Here is a 21,422-nt window from a genome sequence, read left to right as displayed (position 1 = left end):
CCCAGCACGCGGCTCGTCGGAAATGGCGGCCACCGTACCCGCCTTCGCCGCACTGTCCAAAATGGCGGCGTCCAGCCGCGTGGGCGACTCCGGTCGTGTAATGGCGGATGGCCCATCTGCGCACGATGGCGGACGCCGACTCCGCGTGCGCGATGGCGGCCGTCACCCCAGCTGAGGAGCCCATCGCAGCTGCCTCGACCTCTCGATCGCCGCTTCCTGGAGGCAATGGGAGTGGACGTCCCACCACCGTGGACGTCGCTACGAGCGAGACGAGCTGGAGAACAACGCCCCGCAGCGACTCTTCCACCCGTCGTCGGGCCCTACGGACGAAGGTGCGCGACCGCAGTGCCCACCCCCGGAGCAGTAACTTCCTCGGCCGTGGCACTTGTAACCGGGACCACGGGTCCCGGGGTCGGCTGGTCCAGGGTCTCCATTTCATCGTCGTCTGAAAATTCCACAGGTGGGTTCTTCTTTCTGAGGTTTTTAGACACATTTCTCCCTCACGATGGTCTTGTCTTGAAAGGCCACGTCTGACACCACTGTAATGAAGTATTTCCACGACGATGCTTATTGGGTGCTTCTTTATTCACAACGGTACAGCACAGCTTCACTTCCCCTCCCAATAATTTTACTCTCCCAACCCGTGGACGAGGCGCCTCTCTCTCTCTCCGCGTTCCCGCGAGGCTCACTCCACTCTCCGGCCTCGCCGCTGGCTGACGGCATGCTGGAAGCGGAGGCGAGCTTCAAGGGAAGATCCGCCACGTGGCCCGTGGCGAGGAGAAGGGCAGCGCCGCCGTCCGGAGCCCAGGCTTCCACACTGACCCCAAACCTTCCCCCCGATCTCCCTTATATCCCCCCTGGGGGAACCTTCTCCACTAGACAGCCTCCTTTATGGCCTTGTCTCACCAGTCTTAGACCAGGGAACAATGCCATAAGGCATATTATTGCCTATTCTTTCTGAAAATAAATTACGTATGATAAGCTTGCATTGTCACGATAGGTTGATATACAGTGCTAATGGTGGGATTGAGTCAAAAGTGATTTTCCATGGTCTGTAAAAGCTGAGCGTTATGGTATTCATGTTCATGAATCTTTTCCAGATGTGGTCGATGGTGGAGAAAGCTTTCTTCAAACAACTGTGTTGGCTTGGTTGGTTGGCTTCTCCAGTAACCTATATTCTGTTCCCAATGATCTTCGTTAATAATTACCTACGTGCGAAAATAAGTCAACGGGTCTGCATATCCATCATGTAACGGCATTAGGGAAATATCAACTGCTATTTATTCAACTGCCGTTAATTAAAGTTCAAGTTTATTATGTTTATCCAGGTGAGAACTCAAGATCACGTATGAGTGTAATTTGGAACAATTATCTAGGTTGCCTGGTTTGTTATTTGTGAATCTAGTATTTGTTTCAACCCTCCTTCATGCTGCATTGGTCATGGGAATTGTTTGCCCGTACTTCACCACGCTGAGCAATGCGGGCTGGTGAAAACCTTTTTATTCTGGCGTAACTACATTATCAGCTCAGGGGGTGTGGCAATTGGTTCAGGTTGGGCCCCAATATTTGATTTATCTCGCACGGTCGCACCTCGGCTATATATCGCGGCTCCTCTTATCTAATCACATCGTTACGCTCAAGGTCTCGAACATTTAACGCTGTATGGGCGCGCCGTCTTCGCAAATGCAGCCACAACAGCTCGGTAGCACCTCTTTGGAATATCATTGACACGTATCTAATGCAATAAATATCCCAGAAACGGAGTTTTATGTGAAAGCATTTTAATAAAATTAATTTAAACCGCGTTTTAAATAAGTTTTTGTTATTTATACGTAAAATATATATCTCATGGTGGTTGTCAAGGGGGCCCCAACTCCTAACTTTGGCCACCAGGGGTTGTCACGGTGGCGAGATGTTAAATACCTCGCTGGTATGCAGGAGGTCGTGGGTTCCAGCCCATACCTTACCAGTGCCTACATTATTAGAGACCAATTAAAATTGTATTCTTCGCCTAGTGGCCCTATACACTTCAACGTTCATCCTACAGAGTCCCATCACAAGGGATAAATACAAACAGACAATAAAAGTGTTTGCCCGTATTGAAACGGCTAGGGCTGAACGATTAATCGATTTCAAATCGAAATTGCAATTTGAAACAATGCGATTAGCAAATCGCAGAGGCTGCGATTTTTAGCGATTTGAAACGTCTAATAACTTTATTATTGGAATTGTTTTATCATAACTGTATTTATTTAACTTAGGAGCCGGCCGTCCATAAATGACGTCACGCGATTTTGGACGATTTTTGACCACCCCCCCTCGTCACATGGCGTCACAAAAAGTCAGACCCCCCTCAAATATGACGTCACAAAGCTCTGCCCCCCCCCAAAACCATATTTCCATTTTGAAAATAAAACATGCTTCAAATCGCTTTAAACTATTGCCATTGTAGTGCGTATTTAATCTGGCGTTGCACTCTGATGTTGTAGGAGAAAACACGTATTAAAAAGGAGGCGTTGGAAAGCTTAAATTTAGCATAACATTCACTTTAAAATATTCAGAATATTATAATTATAAATTATTATAAGTAATCTCCATACATAAAAGGCAAAGTTGTGAATGTGTGTCTGTTCAAAATGTGTAGCGTACTTCCCGAAATGCAACAAACTGGAAATTTGCCATGTGGGTACTTTCCAGACTGTACACCATGCAAAAATTATAAAAATTACACTTTTTTGGGGGGGGGGGGGGGGGGGGCTCAATAATGCATATTTTGCACGGCAAGTGAGCTGTGACGTCAAATCTGTCACGTGACCCGCGCCGCGCTATGAACCCGGCGACCCGAGTTCGATTCCCGCTCACGGCCACCACCGGTAACGATTATTTCAGCCGCTCCTGTGCCTCCCCTAGGTCGACTCAGCCTCAAACGAGTAACTCGGGTGGTGTGTGAACATCGCTACTGGGGAGACAAAGGCGGTCGGGTGTGGTGGATCCAAGTCCCGGGCGAAGCCGGGGTAGTACAGCTAGTTATACCTATTAATAAAATACTTGAAACGTTGTAGTAGAACGAAGCAAACTGGAGAGTACAATTATAGCAATCACATATTAATTCCATAGAATGAAAAGCCCTGGTAGAATCAAGATGTTTAATAACAATCATTAAACATTTTTTCAAAATGTATGCTTCTCCAATCTCCCATGGAAAAACAAAATGCTCCTTCATGGAATAAATTAAAGGTGACCTTAGTCAATTTAAATAAACAAATAGTTAATCATGAAAATTAATCAAAATTAGTGTTGTTATAACAATTCTATATTTATTTAAAGTTGCGCATTTTGATGTGACGTCACATTTCTCAAACCCCCCCTCCTCGTCACAAATGTCTGACCCCTCCCCCCCAGGTGCGTGACGTCATTTATGGACGGTCCCTTAACAATTGTTCTGTTTGGTTGTTCTATTTAAATTAAAACATTTTAATAAATACATGTTGGAAGCAATTAATATATTTTTAAGTTCTCATCCTTGCATTAGAATATATAGAGCAGTTCATATTTTGATGGTATCTTGTGGTAATTCTCCATCACATGTTTTAAATCTATTACACAGTGAATATTGAACTGAAGCTTGACTTAAAAACATGTAATCGCAAATCAAATCGCAATATCTGTCAGAAAAATTGCAATTAGATATTTTCCCCGAATCGTTCAGCCCTAGAAACGGCTGTACGCCAAACGGACCTGAAAACTCAATTTCCCTGTACAACAATACGGGATGCCGACCGTGACGCCTGTATATTTGTAGTTTGCTTGTCTCTCTCTCTACCCGTGGTCGCGTGGATTTGTCGCCGGGTCCTCCGGTTTTTCTTTCCACATTTAAAATCAACATCACGCGTTCAGAGGACTTGGCGACTATAAATGTCCACATTACAAGCTTAACACTTGTGGGTAGGTCGCTTTTGAAGAAACAGCTATATAGCTCCTGTGGGCCTTACCTGCTAAAAAATAGTGTCATAGTTTTTCATAGTAACGCTCCTGACTAATTTTGTCCCCACTGGAAATTTGATAAATTGCAGTGCGTCCCATAACACGTGCTATGGAGAAACGGCCATTGACAACGGGACGGGTGCGCATGGACCGTGGCATCGAGCGGCGCTCTGCGGGCAAGTGGGCGCGGCTCCCCCCGCCCCGCCCCCCCGATCGCTCTCTTTCCCCTCGCGGATTAAAAACAGAAACAACTGGAAGCGTATCGCACAGAGGCACTCCGGCAAAGTCACGGTCACACAGAGGAACGTAACGATTCTCAGCCAAACGTTCTTGCCCGGATCCATTTATTTTTCTCCCCCATGTTTGTCCATGCATCACATTTATCAGCGCAAATATATTAAATACATAGCGGTATAAACGTACGGCAAAATTAATATTTCTAAAAACATGTTTACGATACGCACGGATCAATACGCGAATAGTGGGGCGTAGTAATCGATCGGTTAGGTCTGGGGATCGATCCGTTCGTAATCGCAAAAGCCGCCCGTCGGGAGGGGGGGTGTGCAGCGGGCGGGGCGACCGGGGGCTGTCGTGGAGGCGGGGCCAAGGGGGGGGAATTCCCGGCATGCCCCGCGCGGGATATATAAGGCGGGGGCGGGTGAGCCGGCGCGTCAGACGACGCGGAGTTCGCGTCGAGCGCGGGGTGGCGGAGCGTGCCGGCCGCTCGGCTCTTACATAATAAAGACACCACCACCACAGTAACAGAGAGGAGGGAACGCAAAGACAACCGAGACGGGACCGACAAAAAACACACACTCGGGGCCAAGGACAGGCAGGCCTCGAGGCCCTCCTCGCGACGCCATGGACGAGAGGAAGGAGGCGGCCGAGGCGGAGATCCAGGAGCACTGCCCCGAGCACTGGTTCTCCATCTGGGAGCGCGAGTGTCTGGACGACGCCGAGCAGGAGGCGCCCGAGGAGGACGACCGCCTCGCCCTGGAGAGGGAGCAGGCGGCGCAGAAGCTGTGGCTCTCGTTTCAGAACTCGGCCACGGCGGTCGCCCAGCTCTATAAAGGTGCGGAAGAAAGCCCTTCCCCCCAACACCTCCCCCCCGGCGAATGACGTTCACGGGGCCTCGAGGCGGGCGGTGGCCTCGGCTCGAGTGGCGGGTCGGGCGGGCGGGCTGGGCGAGCCGGGCTCGCAAAGCAGCCGAGGGCCCAAAATGGCGATTGTGAAGAATATGGCCGATAGTGGTGGTTTGTAGTGTTGATGATGGTGCTTACACTGAGCGTCGTTTTGTTGTTGAGAGGGTGAGGCCCCTAGGTGGTGAAGGTGGCGTTGATGGCGGTGGAGGTGATTATGGTGAGGTGTTGGCAGAGGCGCAGTGGCGATGGTGGGAGCGATGGTGGTGGTGGTGGGGAATTACGGTGACCGTTGAAGGTGGTGGTGGTGGTGGTGGGAGTGATGACGCTTGCGGTGTGGGAGTGAAGACGATGGTGATGGCAGGATTGGTGGGGGTGATGTGAGTGGTGGTAGTAGTGATGGATACCGTGATAATTTCGAGTGGCTGGTTGTAGGGGTGATGTTTATAATGGCAGTAATGATGTTGATCCAGTTGGGCGTGATCATGGTTGTGATTTGACGATTGTTACTGTCGGTGATGGTTGAAGTGATGATGGTGCCGTGAGTGATTAATAGTGGAGGATACGTAAGATCGCTGAGGGTGATTATTATGGCTGTGGTGGTGGTGGTGATTGTTTTGGGGCGAGTGATTGGTTTATTTGGTGACAGTGGTGTGATAGTTGAGTGATTGAGGTGTGAGTGATGACAACGCGATGTTTATGACTTAGGTGGTGGTGGTTGTCATGACGATTATTACTATAATAATTTAGGTGGTGTTATGAGTTACAATGATTATCGATAATTTGGTGTGGGTAATGGTGGTGGTGCTGATTGGCGGTGCGGTGTAATGCCGATTATGGCGCCGGTGGTATTTGTAATTGTGACTTTAATCAATTAAGTTGTTGGATGTGGTGATGTTCACAGTGATGACGATGATGTTGTTGGTGAGCGTGATCATGAAGATGATGACAATGATAACCATGATGATGGTGCTGCTTCAGTTTGCTAGGATCGGGGCCTGTAGTCGCCAGCCATTGTTTATTATGCGGGGTGGGGTGATGGAGGAGTGGCCCCTTGGAGCATGGTCGCCTGGTCTCATTTGCAAGGGCAAGCACATTGGATGTGGGGGGAGGTTAGGGGGGGGGGTCTCATTTTAGGGGTACTTAGCTGCGGTTTTATAAAACGTGGCTTATTAAACGTAAATGAATGCACCACCACCCAGGGGTGGATGAAGACATCCTTTTTTACATTCAAATATTTCCCTTGGAAAGATCCGTTGATAGGGAACGTGTCGTTTGCAATGGTGTCAACTGTCGGATGCATTGGTCTGAGTACGCCTTATGGCACTGGTATTTTGTACGTATGTTGACCTTCTTTCGCACCGTACGTAGCCAAACATGCTAATCGGAGGTGCGGAGGAAGGACAACAAACTGAAATAATTGTACGAGCATTTATTATTTTTCAAGAATGGTGGACTACATATTTATTTCTGAGTTGGTCGCAATAGTTTGACATGCTTTGCCCAAGTGAAAAGGCACTTCATGAATAAACCAATGTATAATCACGTGGGCCCAAAGAGTGACCAATGTTGAAGTAAGAAAAGGGTTCCACATAGAAGAAGACGTGATGCAGGCAGTGATGAGAAGGAAACTGGTGCTGTTTGGACACACGTGTGGGATGGACAACAGCAGGAAAATTAAAAGTGCTATTTGGAAAAATGGAAGGAACAGGAAAAAATGGAAGATCTCAGAGAATTGATTGACAACATGGGAGATTGGTGCCAGAAAGATGTGCACCACTTGACCATATTGGCACAAGACAGATTAGATTTATAGTGGAAACGAATGGCGAAAGGTGCAGTGGACACCAACGTGGGCTATCTCACCATGGAGTGTGGTGGTGATGATGATGATAACTACGTATTTTTTTATTGCTTGGAACGTATATCTGAAATTGTGGCACTTGTGTCCTCACAGACCGCGTCTGTAGTGAACACCTAAGGGCTATCTGTCCATGGAGTGTGATGATGATAACCACGTATTTTATATCGCCTTGAATGTATGTCTGAAATTGTGGTACTCGTGTCTCCACAGACCGTGTCTGCCAGCAGCAGGGAGTCTCCTTGTGGATCCCCTTCCAGAACGCTGCCTCGGCCGTCACGAACCTTTACAAAGGTGCGGGGCGCTGTGCGTGCGTGTCCTGTGTGGCACAGCGAGTGGGCTGCATTTGTTAAGTGTACGTGTCCTGTGTGCCACAACGGGCAACATCTTCATAGGTGCTCGCTAACAGCACTTGCCTAAACAGTCTGTTACAGCCTTTGTCTTTGTTGGGATCTTTGTCTTTGTTGGGCAGCACGGGTGTGATGTCTGTGTCCTTTGTGGCAGAGTGGGCTACACGGGTGATGTTTCTGTCATGTGTGGCACAGTGAGTGGTAAGCACTTGTGACGTGTGGAGTGGTAGTGCAGTGGTTAGCGCGCTGCGCCATGAACCTGGCAACCCGAGTTCAATTCTTGCTCACGGCCAACACCAGTGCCAATTATCTGAACCGTTCCTGGGCCTTCGCTCGGTCGACTACGTTGAAAATTAGTACCTGGTGTGTGAACATCACCACTGAAGAGACAAAGGCGGCCGCGCATGGTGCTGGCCCCACACACCCCCTCGTGTGTTGTGGTGGCTTTCATTGGTGCTTGCTAACAGCACTTGCCCAAACAGTGTGTTAAGGTTATACAGGGGATCTTTGTCTTTGTGTGGCACAGTGGATAGCATGGGTGATGTCTGTCTTGTGTGGCACAGTGTGTGGGCAGCACAGGTGGTGCATCTGCTCGTCATTATAGTCGATTAACCCATAACAACTGGGTCTGACCTGCCAGCGAGACTCCAACAATTGACGTGTCTTCAAAGTGCACCTAGCCTGGCACAAAACGCTTTCGTAACAAACGGTGGCTTTTGTTGTCGCTTCTTGTTTGTGTCTGTCAGCCGTGCGTGAGCACTGGATATATATTTCAGCTGTGTCTGTGTGGAGCAGTCATAGTGGTTATCGCACTGTGGTGGTACAGACCTGGCAACCCAAGTGTAATTCCCTGCCATAGCTAATATCACTGGCAAGTGATGTCTGAACATCTTTAGGGTCAACTCAGTTTGACATTGTGGAAACACTGGCAAGGTGGCAACTCAGACTCGACTTATGGCTTATGGAAAGGTTAAACTATTGAATTCTGTACAGTGAATAATTATATATATAAAAATATTGCAAAATCCCGCTACAATAATGATGCAATGCTTGTAGATTTGGTTGCCGAGTGTTGTGTTTGCTTTTGACAACTCCGTTTTGGTGTAAACCGTCTTTGCGTGTTATTTTGTTGCCCTGTTAATAGTGTCGGTGAGTGCGTGTCTATATCTTTAGGTTATCTGCGTTCGTCCCTGCTTGTGTTGGTGTCCATCAGATGTGTCCATACACACATTCCTGTCATGCCGAGTCCTTGCGTGTGCGAGCTGTGTCACTATTGGCACGAGTACTAATAGTGATGTGGTCATCATTGCCCTGCACGCTGTTCAGTTTTTAGTTTTTTGAGCTTCGGGAGTATAAAACAGAAGTTGTTAATATTTAGGGGTCCCCAGAAACATCCCCCTCTCACCCTCCTCCCATTGTATGTAGTACACAAAAAATCCACACGTGTCATTTTCGACAACTCTCCATGCATGTATGCGTGTGCTGCTATGAATTGTTGTATGTTTGCGCAATGCCTTGCCTGGACGCAAATGTGGAAGGTTGATTGACGTCTGCCGTTTCTTTTTACAATAGATCACAATTGTTTTTTAGTAAACATTACTCACAGCTGATGTATGGTGCACTGCAGCTTTTAGGCGGGATTTTAAACTTCTGTTAAAGCTGAGGGAGGAGAGTGTCATTGTGGCGGCATTTGTTACCTTTGAAGTGCTTAATAATGTATTTGAGTCATTCTAACGATTTTCACTGAGAAATTGCAGTTGATGTTTAAATCCAGTTCATGTTGTCGTGGCATGTTGACAGTATGAGGTCGGATACTGTTTACCAACTATAATTGTGTCTATTTAATTGTCTCCTGTACATCCCAACCATGATTACTTTATAAAATCTGACCAGGCTTCTTGTGCAACTTAATCACCTCTCACTATTAGACCGTGCACGGTATCGGTACACAGCTTGTGTTTAAAAGTATTTTGTCGACAAGTCATCAATATCACTGAGGGTCAGAGTATTACAGCACGTGTATCTTATTGTATTATGGGGATATATTGACCACACGTTTACCTCGTATAACCATATCTTACTCGGCAGCCATGAATACAGATTGGTGTGAACAAAGGGCCTAGGTTGAGGTGTCGTGCCGAGTGAGGTGTTTTGAAGATGTGTGTAAGCAGACGCACAGGGGAAACTGTCTTGCCTACTGTTTTTAATGCAAGCCTGTTCGTCCATCTACACATTATGAGGGTGCTTTAAACAAACATTTACACACAAAATAGGTACATAATGTTGGCACGCTACCCTGCCATACTCTAAACTACTTGTACATATGTACGTTGAACTTTTTTTGCACCATACGCAGCCAACCGTGCTCATCGGGAAGTGCGAAATCGGAGGTACTTCAGTACTTTCAGAGCGGAGCAATTATAATGAAGTTGGCTTCCGAGAAACAAAGCGCATGCACATGATGCAACACAAGCGAGAGAGAGGCCTTGTTGATGGTGGCTGTCTCTCCAGTTTAATTTTGTTTGGTTTTTGTTTTTGAACGCTATTGCATCTTCATCATCATCGTCGTCGTCATCAATGCACCCTGTACCTTGAGATGAATGGGTTAAATATGGAATGAGTCGCCTTAACCAAGTGAAATAATAAGACTAGTTGTAGTTCAGCGATCATGCTGCAGCTGCTTTGGCTATTCTTTCCTTAGCAGTTGGTTGTACGGACAGCGTGAACATTGTATGCCCGCTGTCTACATTGTCAAAAGTAACACTGTATGCAATTGAAAGTATTTAGCCATTCCACGCATCGTGTGTTTGTGTATATTTATAATCAGGATATTTATAGCAGAGGAATCCGATGAGCTCTACCTCTTTTTCACAGATATCCAGTCAAGGCAGGTTAAAGATAATATAAGAAAGTTGTATTACTGCTTTAGCCTATCATGCCCCTGGGTTAAAAATATTGTATCCTGTTTTGTGACAAGTACTTAGTGGGAGTACGATCGGTCGATGGTTACTTGCCATAGGAATTTGGAATAACCACAACTTGCTTGGGACTGCTGATGGAGATTTGAACTGCCCAAATGCTTGTTTGAGCATTGTAAGCGCTACGACTTTTAGCGCATTTAGTACGTACGTTGAACTGTATGTACGTTGAACCTCTTTCGCACCGTACCGTGCTAATCGGAGTTGCGGGAGAAGGACAACAAACTAAACGCAAAAAGCAGTTTGAAAGAACACATGACATGGTCCCAGATACTTTACTTTTCTCGCACCAACATATCTAGCTGTATAGCATTTACAGTTATTGTCTTATTAAAACAGTTACTCGAGAAAAATATCACCAAAAGTACGATTTTCAGTTGCCTACAGAGATTGGTAGCGTTATTGATTGCGCCATTGTGGTGAGATGTTAACTACCTCGTCTGGTATGCAGGACGTCATGGGTTCGATCCCGACCCTGATGCCTGCATATTTGGAGTTTGCATGTTCTCTCCTCGTGGTCGCCTGGATTTGTTTTTCTGGGTCTTCCGGGTTTTCCCTGCACGTTTAGAATCATGCGTTTTAGAGTATTTGGCTGCCAGAAATGTCCACATCATCAGCCAGTTAATTAGGCCATTATTTGTAGCCATGTCACCTCTGAAAAAACAGCTATACAGCTCAGTGTGGACCATACCTGGTAAAAAAACACGTTGTTTTGTTTAATAGTTAAAATACATTGCATTTAATAGTAAAACAATGCTTCAAAAATGTGGGCAAGTGTTGCTTACATAGTGTTTGGCTGCACAACTCGTCACGTTTTCATTGCCATCGGGTTGTAGTGTAGGCATGGACGAGCATGCTTTCCAAGCGCTTCGTTGCGAGCCCACTGGAAACCTAATGCCAGGGACATTTCAGAACACACTGTTCTACAGAAGCCTGGATATTGACAGTGGGGTCCCGTTCTGTGTGTGTGTGGTTGCAAAAAAAAACGCACACCACTTAACACGGGAAGGGTAACAGTCGACGAGTCATTTGATGCTACGATTATGTACTTTGTTGAAATGTCTACACGACATGTACCGGGATTTTTATCTCAATTTTTTTTTCTTTTTCAACGGTAACGAAACAATTTTAATGTCACCAGGTAAGGCCCTCTGAGCTATATAGTTCTTTTCAGAAGCGACCTGGCCACAAGTGATACCTCAACGAAGTGGCTTATCACGTGGAAATTTATAGTTGACAAATTCTGTAAAAACGTGTGTTGTTCCTAAAATTGGAGAGAAAAACCGGAAGACCTGGAGAAAAATCCACACAACCACGGGGGACAGTGCAAACTTCAAATATATACAGACATTGTCAGGGTCGGGATCGAACCCATGACCTCCTGCATACCAGGCGAGGGAGTTAACATAGCGCCACCGCAGCATCCTGTTCCTCAACCCAATTACATTTAAATCTAAGGCTCTTTAGATTAATGTCTCAATTGAATGAGGCAGTTGCTTAAGCATATTTCTCTAATATATAGTACCTATTTTCCTGGTTTGTTTTAAACAAGGAACTCCATAGCAAGCTGCGTGTCTCCATATTTTATCGTTAACTCATTTCCACCTGTAAAATGGGAACCACAATTTGAATGCTGCATGTTAGGATTCTGGTAACCTTCATTCAGTCTTCTGTAGTTCACGGCATTCCTCAGAAGTTGGGGTATCTATACATCTCGTGGTATTTGCTCATATGCATAAAAAATTAAAATTATCTAAATATATAGTAGCAGAGTGCATCATTATTTACTTGGTAAAGTTTTGTGAACAGCTTTAAGTTACCGTCTTCTCCCGACGCACCCCAAACACGTGGCTCGTTTAAAAAAAAGTGTCCTGTAATGGGGAGATTATGGTAGTGGTGATTCTGATAGTGCTGTTTTAAAATGAGAGAAGTCTTTTGGAAGGTGATTCCTGAACAACCATATTAGAACGAGTCTTGCCGAAGGAATAAATGTAGTCCCCAGTTTATAAGGCGTATCTCCAAACTTAAAAAAAAGTTTTTATCGTGACAAAACGCAAGCCCGGTACAATACGTCGATAAACATCCAAATGACCTTGTCGATTATGCAAATGCAGTACTGGTGGTGTTCTAATAATGTTATGTTAATTCTATGACCAGCACAAGGACGCGTGGGAATGTGACGAGGACTGAATTAGATTACCAAAATGGGACACAAATACAGTGCGGGCAAAAGTACAGCTACAGCGCGTGACGGGGCACAAACACAAGGGGGGGGGGGTGCTGTTGTATATTAAGACGAATTAAAAGATAACGGTTCACACTACAGAAAATAATCGATCCACTCGATGAAAGAAACCAGTCGAGTACAGAAGTAGGGGATGGTGCAGCCCTGTCATTACTTGTTTAATGGAGCTCCAGACTGCCCCCCTCTAGGCGTTACACAGGGGTACCATGGTGGCTAGGGGATATGTTAACGCCCTCGCTCGGCGTGGAAGAGGTTGTGGGTTCTATCCAGACCCTGACGATGCCTGCATATTTGGAATTAGCATGTCTCTTCACGTGGTCACGTGGATTTTTCTCCATCTCCTGTTTCCCCGCCACATTTACAAACATATGTTTAGAGTATTTGGCTGCTATTAACTTCCACATAATAAGCCACTTTGTTGAGCTATCATTTGTGGCCAGGTCTCTTCTGCAAAAGAGCTGTATAGCTCAGTGGGCCTTACCTGGTAAAAATAAATTGTTTAGCTTTGCATTGGACTGTACAAAACAAATTCACCAGCGCACAGATGTACACAAAAGACAAAATCAAAACAACACAAGATGTTAGTTGGTGGGCACACTAAGGCGGTCCTTCCACACAAGACGTTGGGAAAGAGACATGGGACTACCGTAGCCTGATGTTTTCGTGTTGGTCAAAATAATGTTTTTCTTGAAACCAAATTCAAGGGAAATTCGTTTATTTTGTATTATTCATCAATCTGAGTGAGGGATGGAATAACAACTCTTTGACTCGAGCATTAAATTGCCACTCCTTAGTGGAGTGAATCAAACCACCACCGACTAAAATAATTCTGACCTCAAACTCTACGATATCCTTTTATGATTAACCGTGTGTGTAGTAGACTCTTTGTGTATGCAGATCCTTTGTTGTTAAGTGTCTGGATTGACAACCACCATGCATAGCGGGTATGTTGTCGGCTTAGAGGGCTGTGTGGCAGCAGAAGGTAGTGCAGCAAAGTCGGTTGCGCTTTATTTTTTTGCCCCCATATGCTCCGCACCCTCACACTGCCGCAGTGTGTGGTGGAATCTCTCCCCCTCGTCCAGCAATGGATCGACGAAGGTGCTTTTCAGGGGTGCCGTGGTGGCGAGATGATGTTAACTCCCTCGCCTGGTTTCCAGGAGGTCGTGGTTCTATCCAAACCCTCATGCCTGTATATTTGGAGTTTGCGTGTTCTCACCGTGGTCACATGAATTTTTCTCCGGGTTTTTAGGTTTTTCTCCCCACATTTAGAATCTACGTGTTTAGAGTATTTGGCTGCTATACAGTGAGGGAAAAAAGTATTGATCCCCTGCTGATTTTGTACGTTTGCCCACTGACGAAGAAATGATAAGTCTATAATTTTAATGGTAGCTTTATTTGAACAGTGAGAGACAGAATAACAACAAAAAAATCCAGAAAAACGCATGTCAAAATTGTTATAAATTGATTTGCATTTTAGTGAGGGAAATAAGTATTTGACCCCTCTTCAAAACATAACTTAGTACTTGGTGGCAAAACCCTTGTTGGCAATCACAGAGGTCAGACGTTTCTTGTAGTTGGCCAACAGGTTTGCACACATCTCAGGAGGGATTTTGTCCCACTCCTCTTTGCAGATCTTCTCCAAGTCATTAAGATTTCGAGGCTGACGTTTGGCAACTCGAACTGTCAGCTCCCTCTAGATTATCTATGGTATTAAGGTCTGGAGATTGGCTAGGCCACTCCAGCACCTTAATGTGCTTCTTCTTGAGCCACTCTTTTGTTGCCTTGGCCGTGTGTTTTGGGTCATTGTCATGCTGGAATACCCATCTTCGACCCATTTTCAATGCCCTGGCTGAGGGAAGGAGGTTCTCACCCAAGATTTGACGGTACATGGCCCCGTCCATCGTCCCTTTGATGCGGTGAAGTTGTCCTGTCCCCTTAGCAGAAAAACACCCCCAAAGCATAATGTTTCCACCTCCATGTTTGACGGTGGGGATGGTGTTCTTGGGGTCATAGGCAGCATTCCTCCTCCAAACGCGGCGAGTTGAGTTGATGCCAAAGAGCTCCATTTTGGCCTCATCTGACCACAACACTTTCACCCAGTTGTCCTCTGAATCATTCAGATGTTCATTGGCAAACTTCAGACGGGCACGTATATGTGATTTCTTGAGCAGGGGGACCTTGCGGGCGCTGCAGGATTTCAGTCCTTCACGGCGTAGTGTGTTACCAACTGTTTTCTTAGTGACTATGGTCCCAGCTGCCTTTAGATCATTGACAAGATCCTCCCGTGTAGTTCTGGGCTGATTCCTCACCGTTCTCATGATCATTGCAACTCCACGAGGTGAGATCTTGCATGGAGCCCCAGGCCGAGGGAGATTGACAGTTATTTTGTGTTTCTTCCATTTGCGAATAATCGCACCAACTGTTGTCACCTTCTCACCAAGCTGCTTGGCGATGGTCTTGTAGCCCATTACAGCCTGGTGTAGGTCTACAATCTTGTCCCTGACATCCTTGGAGAGCTCTTTGGTCTTGGCAATGGTGGAGAGTTTGGAATCTGATTGGTTGATTGCTTCTGTGAACAGGTGTCTATTATACAGGTAACATGCTGAGATTAGGAGCACTCCCTTTAAGAGTGTGCTCCTAATCTCAGCTCGTTACCTGTATGAAAGACACCTGGGAGCCAGAAATCTTTCTGATTGAGAGGGGGTCAAATACTTATTTCCCTCATTAAAATTCAAATCAATTTATAACATTTTTGACATGCGTTTTTCTGGATTTTGTTGTTATTCTGTCTCTCACTGTTCAAATAAACCTACCATTAAAATTATAGACTGCTCATTTCTTTGTCAGTGGGCAAACGTACACAATCAGCAGGGGATCAAATACTTTTTTCCCCTCCCTGTACATTTCCACGTGATAAGCCACTTCGTTGAGCTATCATTTGTGGCTAGGTCGCTTCTGAAAAAGCTATATAGCTCAGTGGGCATTACCTGGTAAAATACCTACTATAATCACCCAGGAATTTCCTTAATGCTCGTGACGTCACTTCACATCGACCAGCCCCCCTCATTATTACTCATGAGCAGGTGACGTCCTCCAAATAGACACCCCCTCATTAATAATCATGAACAGGTTACGTCCTCCACACGAACCCCCCCTCATTAATAATCATGAACAGGTTACGTCCTCCACACGAACCCCCCCTCATTAATAATCATGAACAGGATACGTCCTCCACACGAACCCCCCCTCATTAATAATCATGAGCATGTGACGTCACTCCACATAGAGAACCCTCCTCCCTCACTGATAATTATGTAGTTGGTGACGTAAATCCACATCGAACAGCCCCCCCTCATTAATAATCATAAACAGGTAACGTCCTCCAAATGGACCCCCCCCCCCCATTCATAATAATTAGCGGCTGACGTCACTCCACATGGGGGGCGAGGCGCCTCCTCCCCCCTCCTTGGTGTCAACTTACAACCCTCACTACAAAGGCAGAACACTCACATCACGTGCTCTCCGTAACGCTATTGAGACATCAAAGTAAAAAGGACGTCATGATGAACAAGGGATTATAACCTTAAAATGAAATAGGTCTGTCACCACAGCCTTACAAATTGCACACAAATGGATGCAATGAATATCACGTCGCAGTCTGCTTTTCGCTTGCAAGTTTCAGATTTACTGCAATACACCCGTCCTTGGACGGGCAAAAGGCTTTTAAAATATATTTAGCTTTAACAGAGTTGCACAAAGGTGAATGCTAACTGTCGTAGCAAGCCCAAATTAAAAACACGTTCGCGGGAACGCCATTTAACGTTTTGCTATTTATGAACATGGCCTCTATTATTTTCTATGCACTCGTGCCAATGTGGAGCCAGAGCCAGACATCCATCGCGGGGCAAAAGATTCATCAGCCTCGCGAGAACCATTTCCAAACGACATCCTGTTGAGCAGTTAATTTTCTAAATGTTGCCCAAGTAGCCCATCCTTTCAAGGGCAGATACAAATCTTGAGGGTGTCCGATCTGGGCTGTCTGGTGGATGAGGCAGCCACAGTCCATCTGGACTAGGCCTTGGCCTCCGATGTCTTCTAAGACTTGTGCGTGTGTATGGGGTTGGTGAAGATGGGTGGACAGTGGAAGGTAGGGAGGGTAGTTAAGATATCACATGCCACTGATGTTAACCATGGACAGGAGTTGAACTCAGGGGGGAGGTGATCTTAGCCCAAAAGACGGAAGATCCCCCCGTATTGTAAAGCAGCACCTTGAACCACAGCCTTACTGCTGCACCCCACTTTTGCGTGTTTCTATATAATGACCAAATTCTATTACAATATTGGAAGTCGCTGCTACCTCGCGGAGATGTTCAGATTGTCCTGTGGTGGGTAGGTGCAACGCAGTGTGTGCAGGTGAGCACGATGCCATGCTCATTGCCCTCATGATCTGTTGTATGTATATCAGTGGGTTCTGTAGTGCTTTCTCTCCCTCGTGGCGATGTTTACACACTACACCAGGGAATCATTTGAGCCAACCTAGGGGAGGCCCAGTGAGCAGCAATCGAACTCGGATCTCCCCTGGATTCATAGCGCAGTGCGCTAACCGCTACACTGTCCACTCACCCCCTCGTGTTCCGTGCCAGCCTTAATAGGTGCTACTCGCTAACAACACTCGTCCAACAGTCTGTTAAGGCTATACGAGGGATCTTCTGCCTTTTTTTGTACTGTGCACATGTAAAATATATAAGCATTACTTCCCGTGTCGGAGAGCTGGATTTGGGGTGCATTTATAATCCCATGGTTGTTGGTGAATATTTGAGATGCAAGGCCGCCCCCATTATCTTTCTCAGGGTTCTTTGTTCATTTTGTGAGGTATTCTAACTGGCTCATAACTGCAGGCAAATGAAAGCAAAGTCAACAGACCCTCTGCATGCGTGATGTCATTTGTTCGTGCTCGCAGGTTACTCTTGGAAACAGCATTGTTTACGACCAACGAGTTTAGAAAGGTATTTATATCGTTCGAGGGTACATATGGATTCATATTTAATCGTTATTTTATATTGGTAGATTCCTACATGATTACTCACCAAAATGACTAGTGTATGACATAATTTCACACATTAATAAATCACCTCGCATACCCCCTGGGACATTTCCACGTGTACCTTCAGGGGTCCACGTGCCCCCGGGTGAGATCGGCTGGTGTATTGAATGCACAGATCCCCACAATACTTGCTCAGAGACCAGTAAGTAAATCCCTCTGCTCCTATATCTACTATATATCGATTTATATTGATTCTTCAGCGCACAATAATCATTCTAATGTCCAATGTCAATTAACTACAGGAAGTGTTAGAATACAGTATTCCCTTGTTTTTCACGAACTTGCCATGTGCGATTTTGGCTGGCCGCGAATCGCCTATGCAGCTAGACGACTACTGAATTGAGAGAGATGAGAGAGAGAAATAAAGTGATGAGATAATGTACTATGTATGTATGTGGTAAGATAAAGTGGTGAGATAATTTAAATGTAGTTAAAAACTTGTTTGTCTTTATTTTAGTACAGTAGAACCTCGGAGATCGAACGCACCAGAACTCGAACAAATCGGTGTTCGAATTATATTTCCAAAAATTTTTGCCCCGGAAACTGAACGAAATTCGGAGGTCGAACGGGCAATCGCGACTTGAAAGAATCCGTACGGCCGAGACGCGTATGGCCAGCGTGCATGACGCTTGGCCAGACAAAGGTTTTACCACCTCCTCTTCCTCACCACCTTCCACTCAAGCCATCAACTCTCCTTACTACATGTAAAGTGAAGTTCAATGTTCACTTATTTCATTTATTCCATATATTTATTAATTTATTCCATTTATTTTGTTTCTTTTTTTTATTATTTTATGCATGTAATTACTGTAAACTTCATGTAAAAATGCTTTATAATGAGATATTTCTTGTGTCTGGAAACAATTAATGTCATTTACATTAATTCTTATGGGGAAAATTAATTCGCTGCTCGAACAAATCGGTGTTCGAATGGCCTTCTGGAACAAATTAAGTTCGATCTCCGGGGTACCACTGTAATTCATTAATAAAATAGTTTTTTGTGATACCAACGATGCCCCTGGTAATGCCAATCCAGAACGTCAGTATGTTGCAATGTACGATGTCAGGGGGGATGTGGAATAAAATATTTTAAAAAATAAAATATATGTTTTAGTAAGCAAATATCATTATCTGCTAAATTTGCTATTCACGAGCATCTTCAGAATGTATCCCTCGCGAATAATGAGGGAACACTAAACTTCATAAAGAAGGTCACGAAGTTGGGCCCACGGTAATTGAGCAAAGCAAAGTTGACATGCAGCAAATTCACTTTGCAATTGGAGATAACCATCAGAGGGATGGAACAGGGAAACCCTGCCGATTATGCACGTAGGAAAGTTGGTCTGTTGGACCGAGATGGAGATGATGGATGTGTGTGGATTGAGGTGAGGATGGCGAGGAAGTTCGTGTGGCATGGATCATACTCTGTACGATTATTGCAACTTGCGCCTCTACGGGATGCCTGACAAAAGTTGCAGCGTGTACTTAACTCGTTGGCACGTGTCATGATGGGTACTGCAAGATCCGACCATGTCTGTACGGTGCTCACAGAGCTGCATTGTTTTCCGGTTGCTGAACGAATTCATTATAAGGTCCCACTCAATTGCACACAAAGTGCTTGCAACATATGAACCTTATGGCGGTACCCCGGGGTACCATAGTACCCCGGCTCTCGCACAATGTCCGTGATGCAGTCATTTTTAGTCTGTTGATGGCCGGCGATGCGGCATTCGACTCATCTCGACGAGCTGCACACGATGCACGATGGTACGTACGAGCGGTCAGGGTTTCAGCGCAATCGTCCTCGCTGAGTTTCCACATGGCAGAGTAGCACTTATTTTGGATTGATTGGTACCCCAGTCGCGGAATTAAGTACACCCCTGAAAGAAAAAGTGTCCCAGAAATAAAATATGTAATTGCCTCGGCCATTTTGTGTTATTTGGTACCCCGGGGTACCGCCATAAGGATCATATGAACCATGATACCTTGCTGATCTCGTCAAGGAGCATAAACCATCACGCAGACTCCGGTCATCCTCGGAGAGTGGCTTTTGCTTAACCATCGAACTAAGACGGTCACTGTATCGCGCTCTTTCAGATACGCTTCTGCGGCTGTCTGGAGCGCTCTTCCGATATTAGAAATCCATTGGAGCTATGCATTTTAAGTCTAATTTGATAATTCATTTCTTTAGAATTGCTTTTTTTGTTTAGTTGGTTGTATTTCCCCCGTACCTCCGATTAGCACGACTGTCTACGTACGATGCGAAAGAAGTTCAACCTGCAACCGTATGTGTATGTGTATATATATACCGACGGTTGCAATGAATGCCATTTGATTCGTTCTGTACTTATTTAACGGTGGTGGTCGTTTGGCTGGTCTGGAAGGCAGCTCAAGTTTAATTTAACTGAATTTATTTCACAAGCAACATTATTTTGTCGATTATAAATATACTTTAGAATAAATGACGCTTGCTCTGCACATGTGTGGCTCGTACAAAATTATTAAATTTTTCCATTAAGAGATGCTTCTCCGATGTTTTTTAGTGGGTTTCAAAGGTACTGTTTACAAAAGTAAATTTGGTGCAGCATAACCAAGATGTAAACATTCCAAGAAACATAGTAATTTAACTAGATCGGACGGTTTTACTGAATCTGTATTTACGCAAGCCATTTGTTGTGAATCGGATATTTAATTTACCAATATGCATCATGCAGTGATCATGATACTTTGTGATTGAATACATTGACTGTAATATTTTGCCTCGAGTTTACTTTTACGTAATGTTTAGGAACATTGAGTGTGTAATGGTTAAGCGAGTGACCTCTGAACCATTCCTGGGCATCCTACCCCCCACCTAAGTCAGTTTTCGCGACCAATATCCCGCCACTCCCTGACACAGTAAGGTTCATCACGTGAACAAAATATGCCAGTTGGTTACTAGTTCAGCACACCGATGTGTTGGAGAGTAAACCCACAACATTTACAGTTCATGTACTGTGACGTTTTGCCGGTAATTATAACCAGCCTCATCAGGCGACGGATATAATTATATTCTCCTTCGTCAACCTGCACTGATGATGCGCGCGGTCAAGTATGGTCAAACAACCCCGACGGCTGATATGGAATCGGGAGGCTGTTATCCAGCAGTGCATTGACATAGGGCAATCGTTCTATAATTTTGTGCAATTAAACCGTATGGCGGTACCCCGGGGTACCATAGTACCCCGCCTCTCGCACAATGTCAGTGATGTCGTAAAATTTAGTCTGTTGATGGTCGGCGATGCGGCAATCGACTCGTCTCGACGAGCTGTACACGATGCACTATTCAAAGTTGCATTTTTTTATAACGGAGTTTTTTATGCTAATGTTTGGCGTTTCGACATCGCGGAGGAGCACTGATTTCGGATTGATTGGTACCCCAGTCGCGGAGTTAAGTACACCCCTGGACAAAATAGTGTCCCAGAAATAAAATATTTAATTGCCTCGGCCATTTTGTGTTATTTGGTACCCCGGGGTACCGCCATGAGGATCATTTGTTGCTTTATTAGAGGTGGCTGCTTTTTGTGTTTTGTCCTTCCCCGCACCTCCGATGAGCATGGTTGGCTATGTACGGTGTGAAAGAATTTCAACATGTATACATATGTACGTGTTTGTTCCCTAATGTTTAGTAGGTGTCAGTAGGAACCCTTAGGACAGGGGTCTGCAACCTTTAAGACATAAAGAGCCACTTGGACCCGTTTCCGAAGGAAAAAATAAACTGG

At 45.3% G+C, this 21,422-nt stretch overlaps 1 protein-coding gene across 1 annotated transcript in view; it reads left to right on the top strand.

Annotated features, from left to right (window-relative positions):
* The first annotated feature begins 4,657 nt into the window (after window positions 1–4,657).
* The window catches only part of LOC144721040 (HUWE1-associated protein modifying stress responses-like), a 33,220-nt gene continuing 16,455 nt past the window's right edge, over window positions 4,658–21,422 (top strand). Inside the window, exons 1-2 of the mRNA XM_078598342.1 lie at window positions 4,658–5,056; window positions 7,198–7,278. Coding sequence (XP_078454468.1) covers window positions 4,846–5,056; window positions 7,198–7,278 — 292 coding nt within the window. The 5' untranslated portion in view covers window positions 4,658–4,845. The remainder of the gene's footprint in view (window positions 5,057–7,197; window positions 7,279–21,422) is intronic.

The sequence above is a fragment of the Lampetra planeri genome, chromosome 1 (assembly GCF_965212315.1).
Source record: "Lampetra planeri chromosome 1, kcLamPlan1.2.h2, whole genome shotgun sequence".
Classification (NCBI taxonomy): domain Eukaryota; kingdom Metazoa; phylum Chordata; class Hyperoartia; order Petromyzontiformes; family Petromyzontidae; genus Lampetra; species Lampetra planeri.
This window is presented reverse-complemented; position numbering and strand designations above follow the sequence as displayed.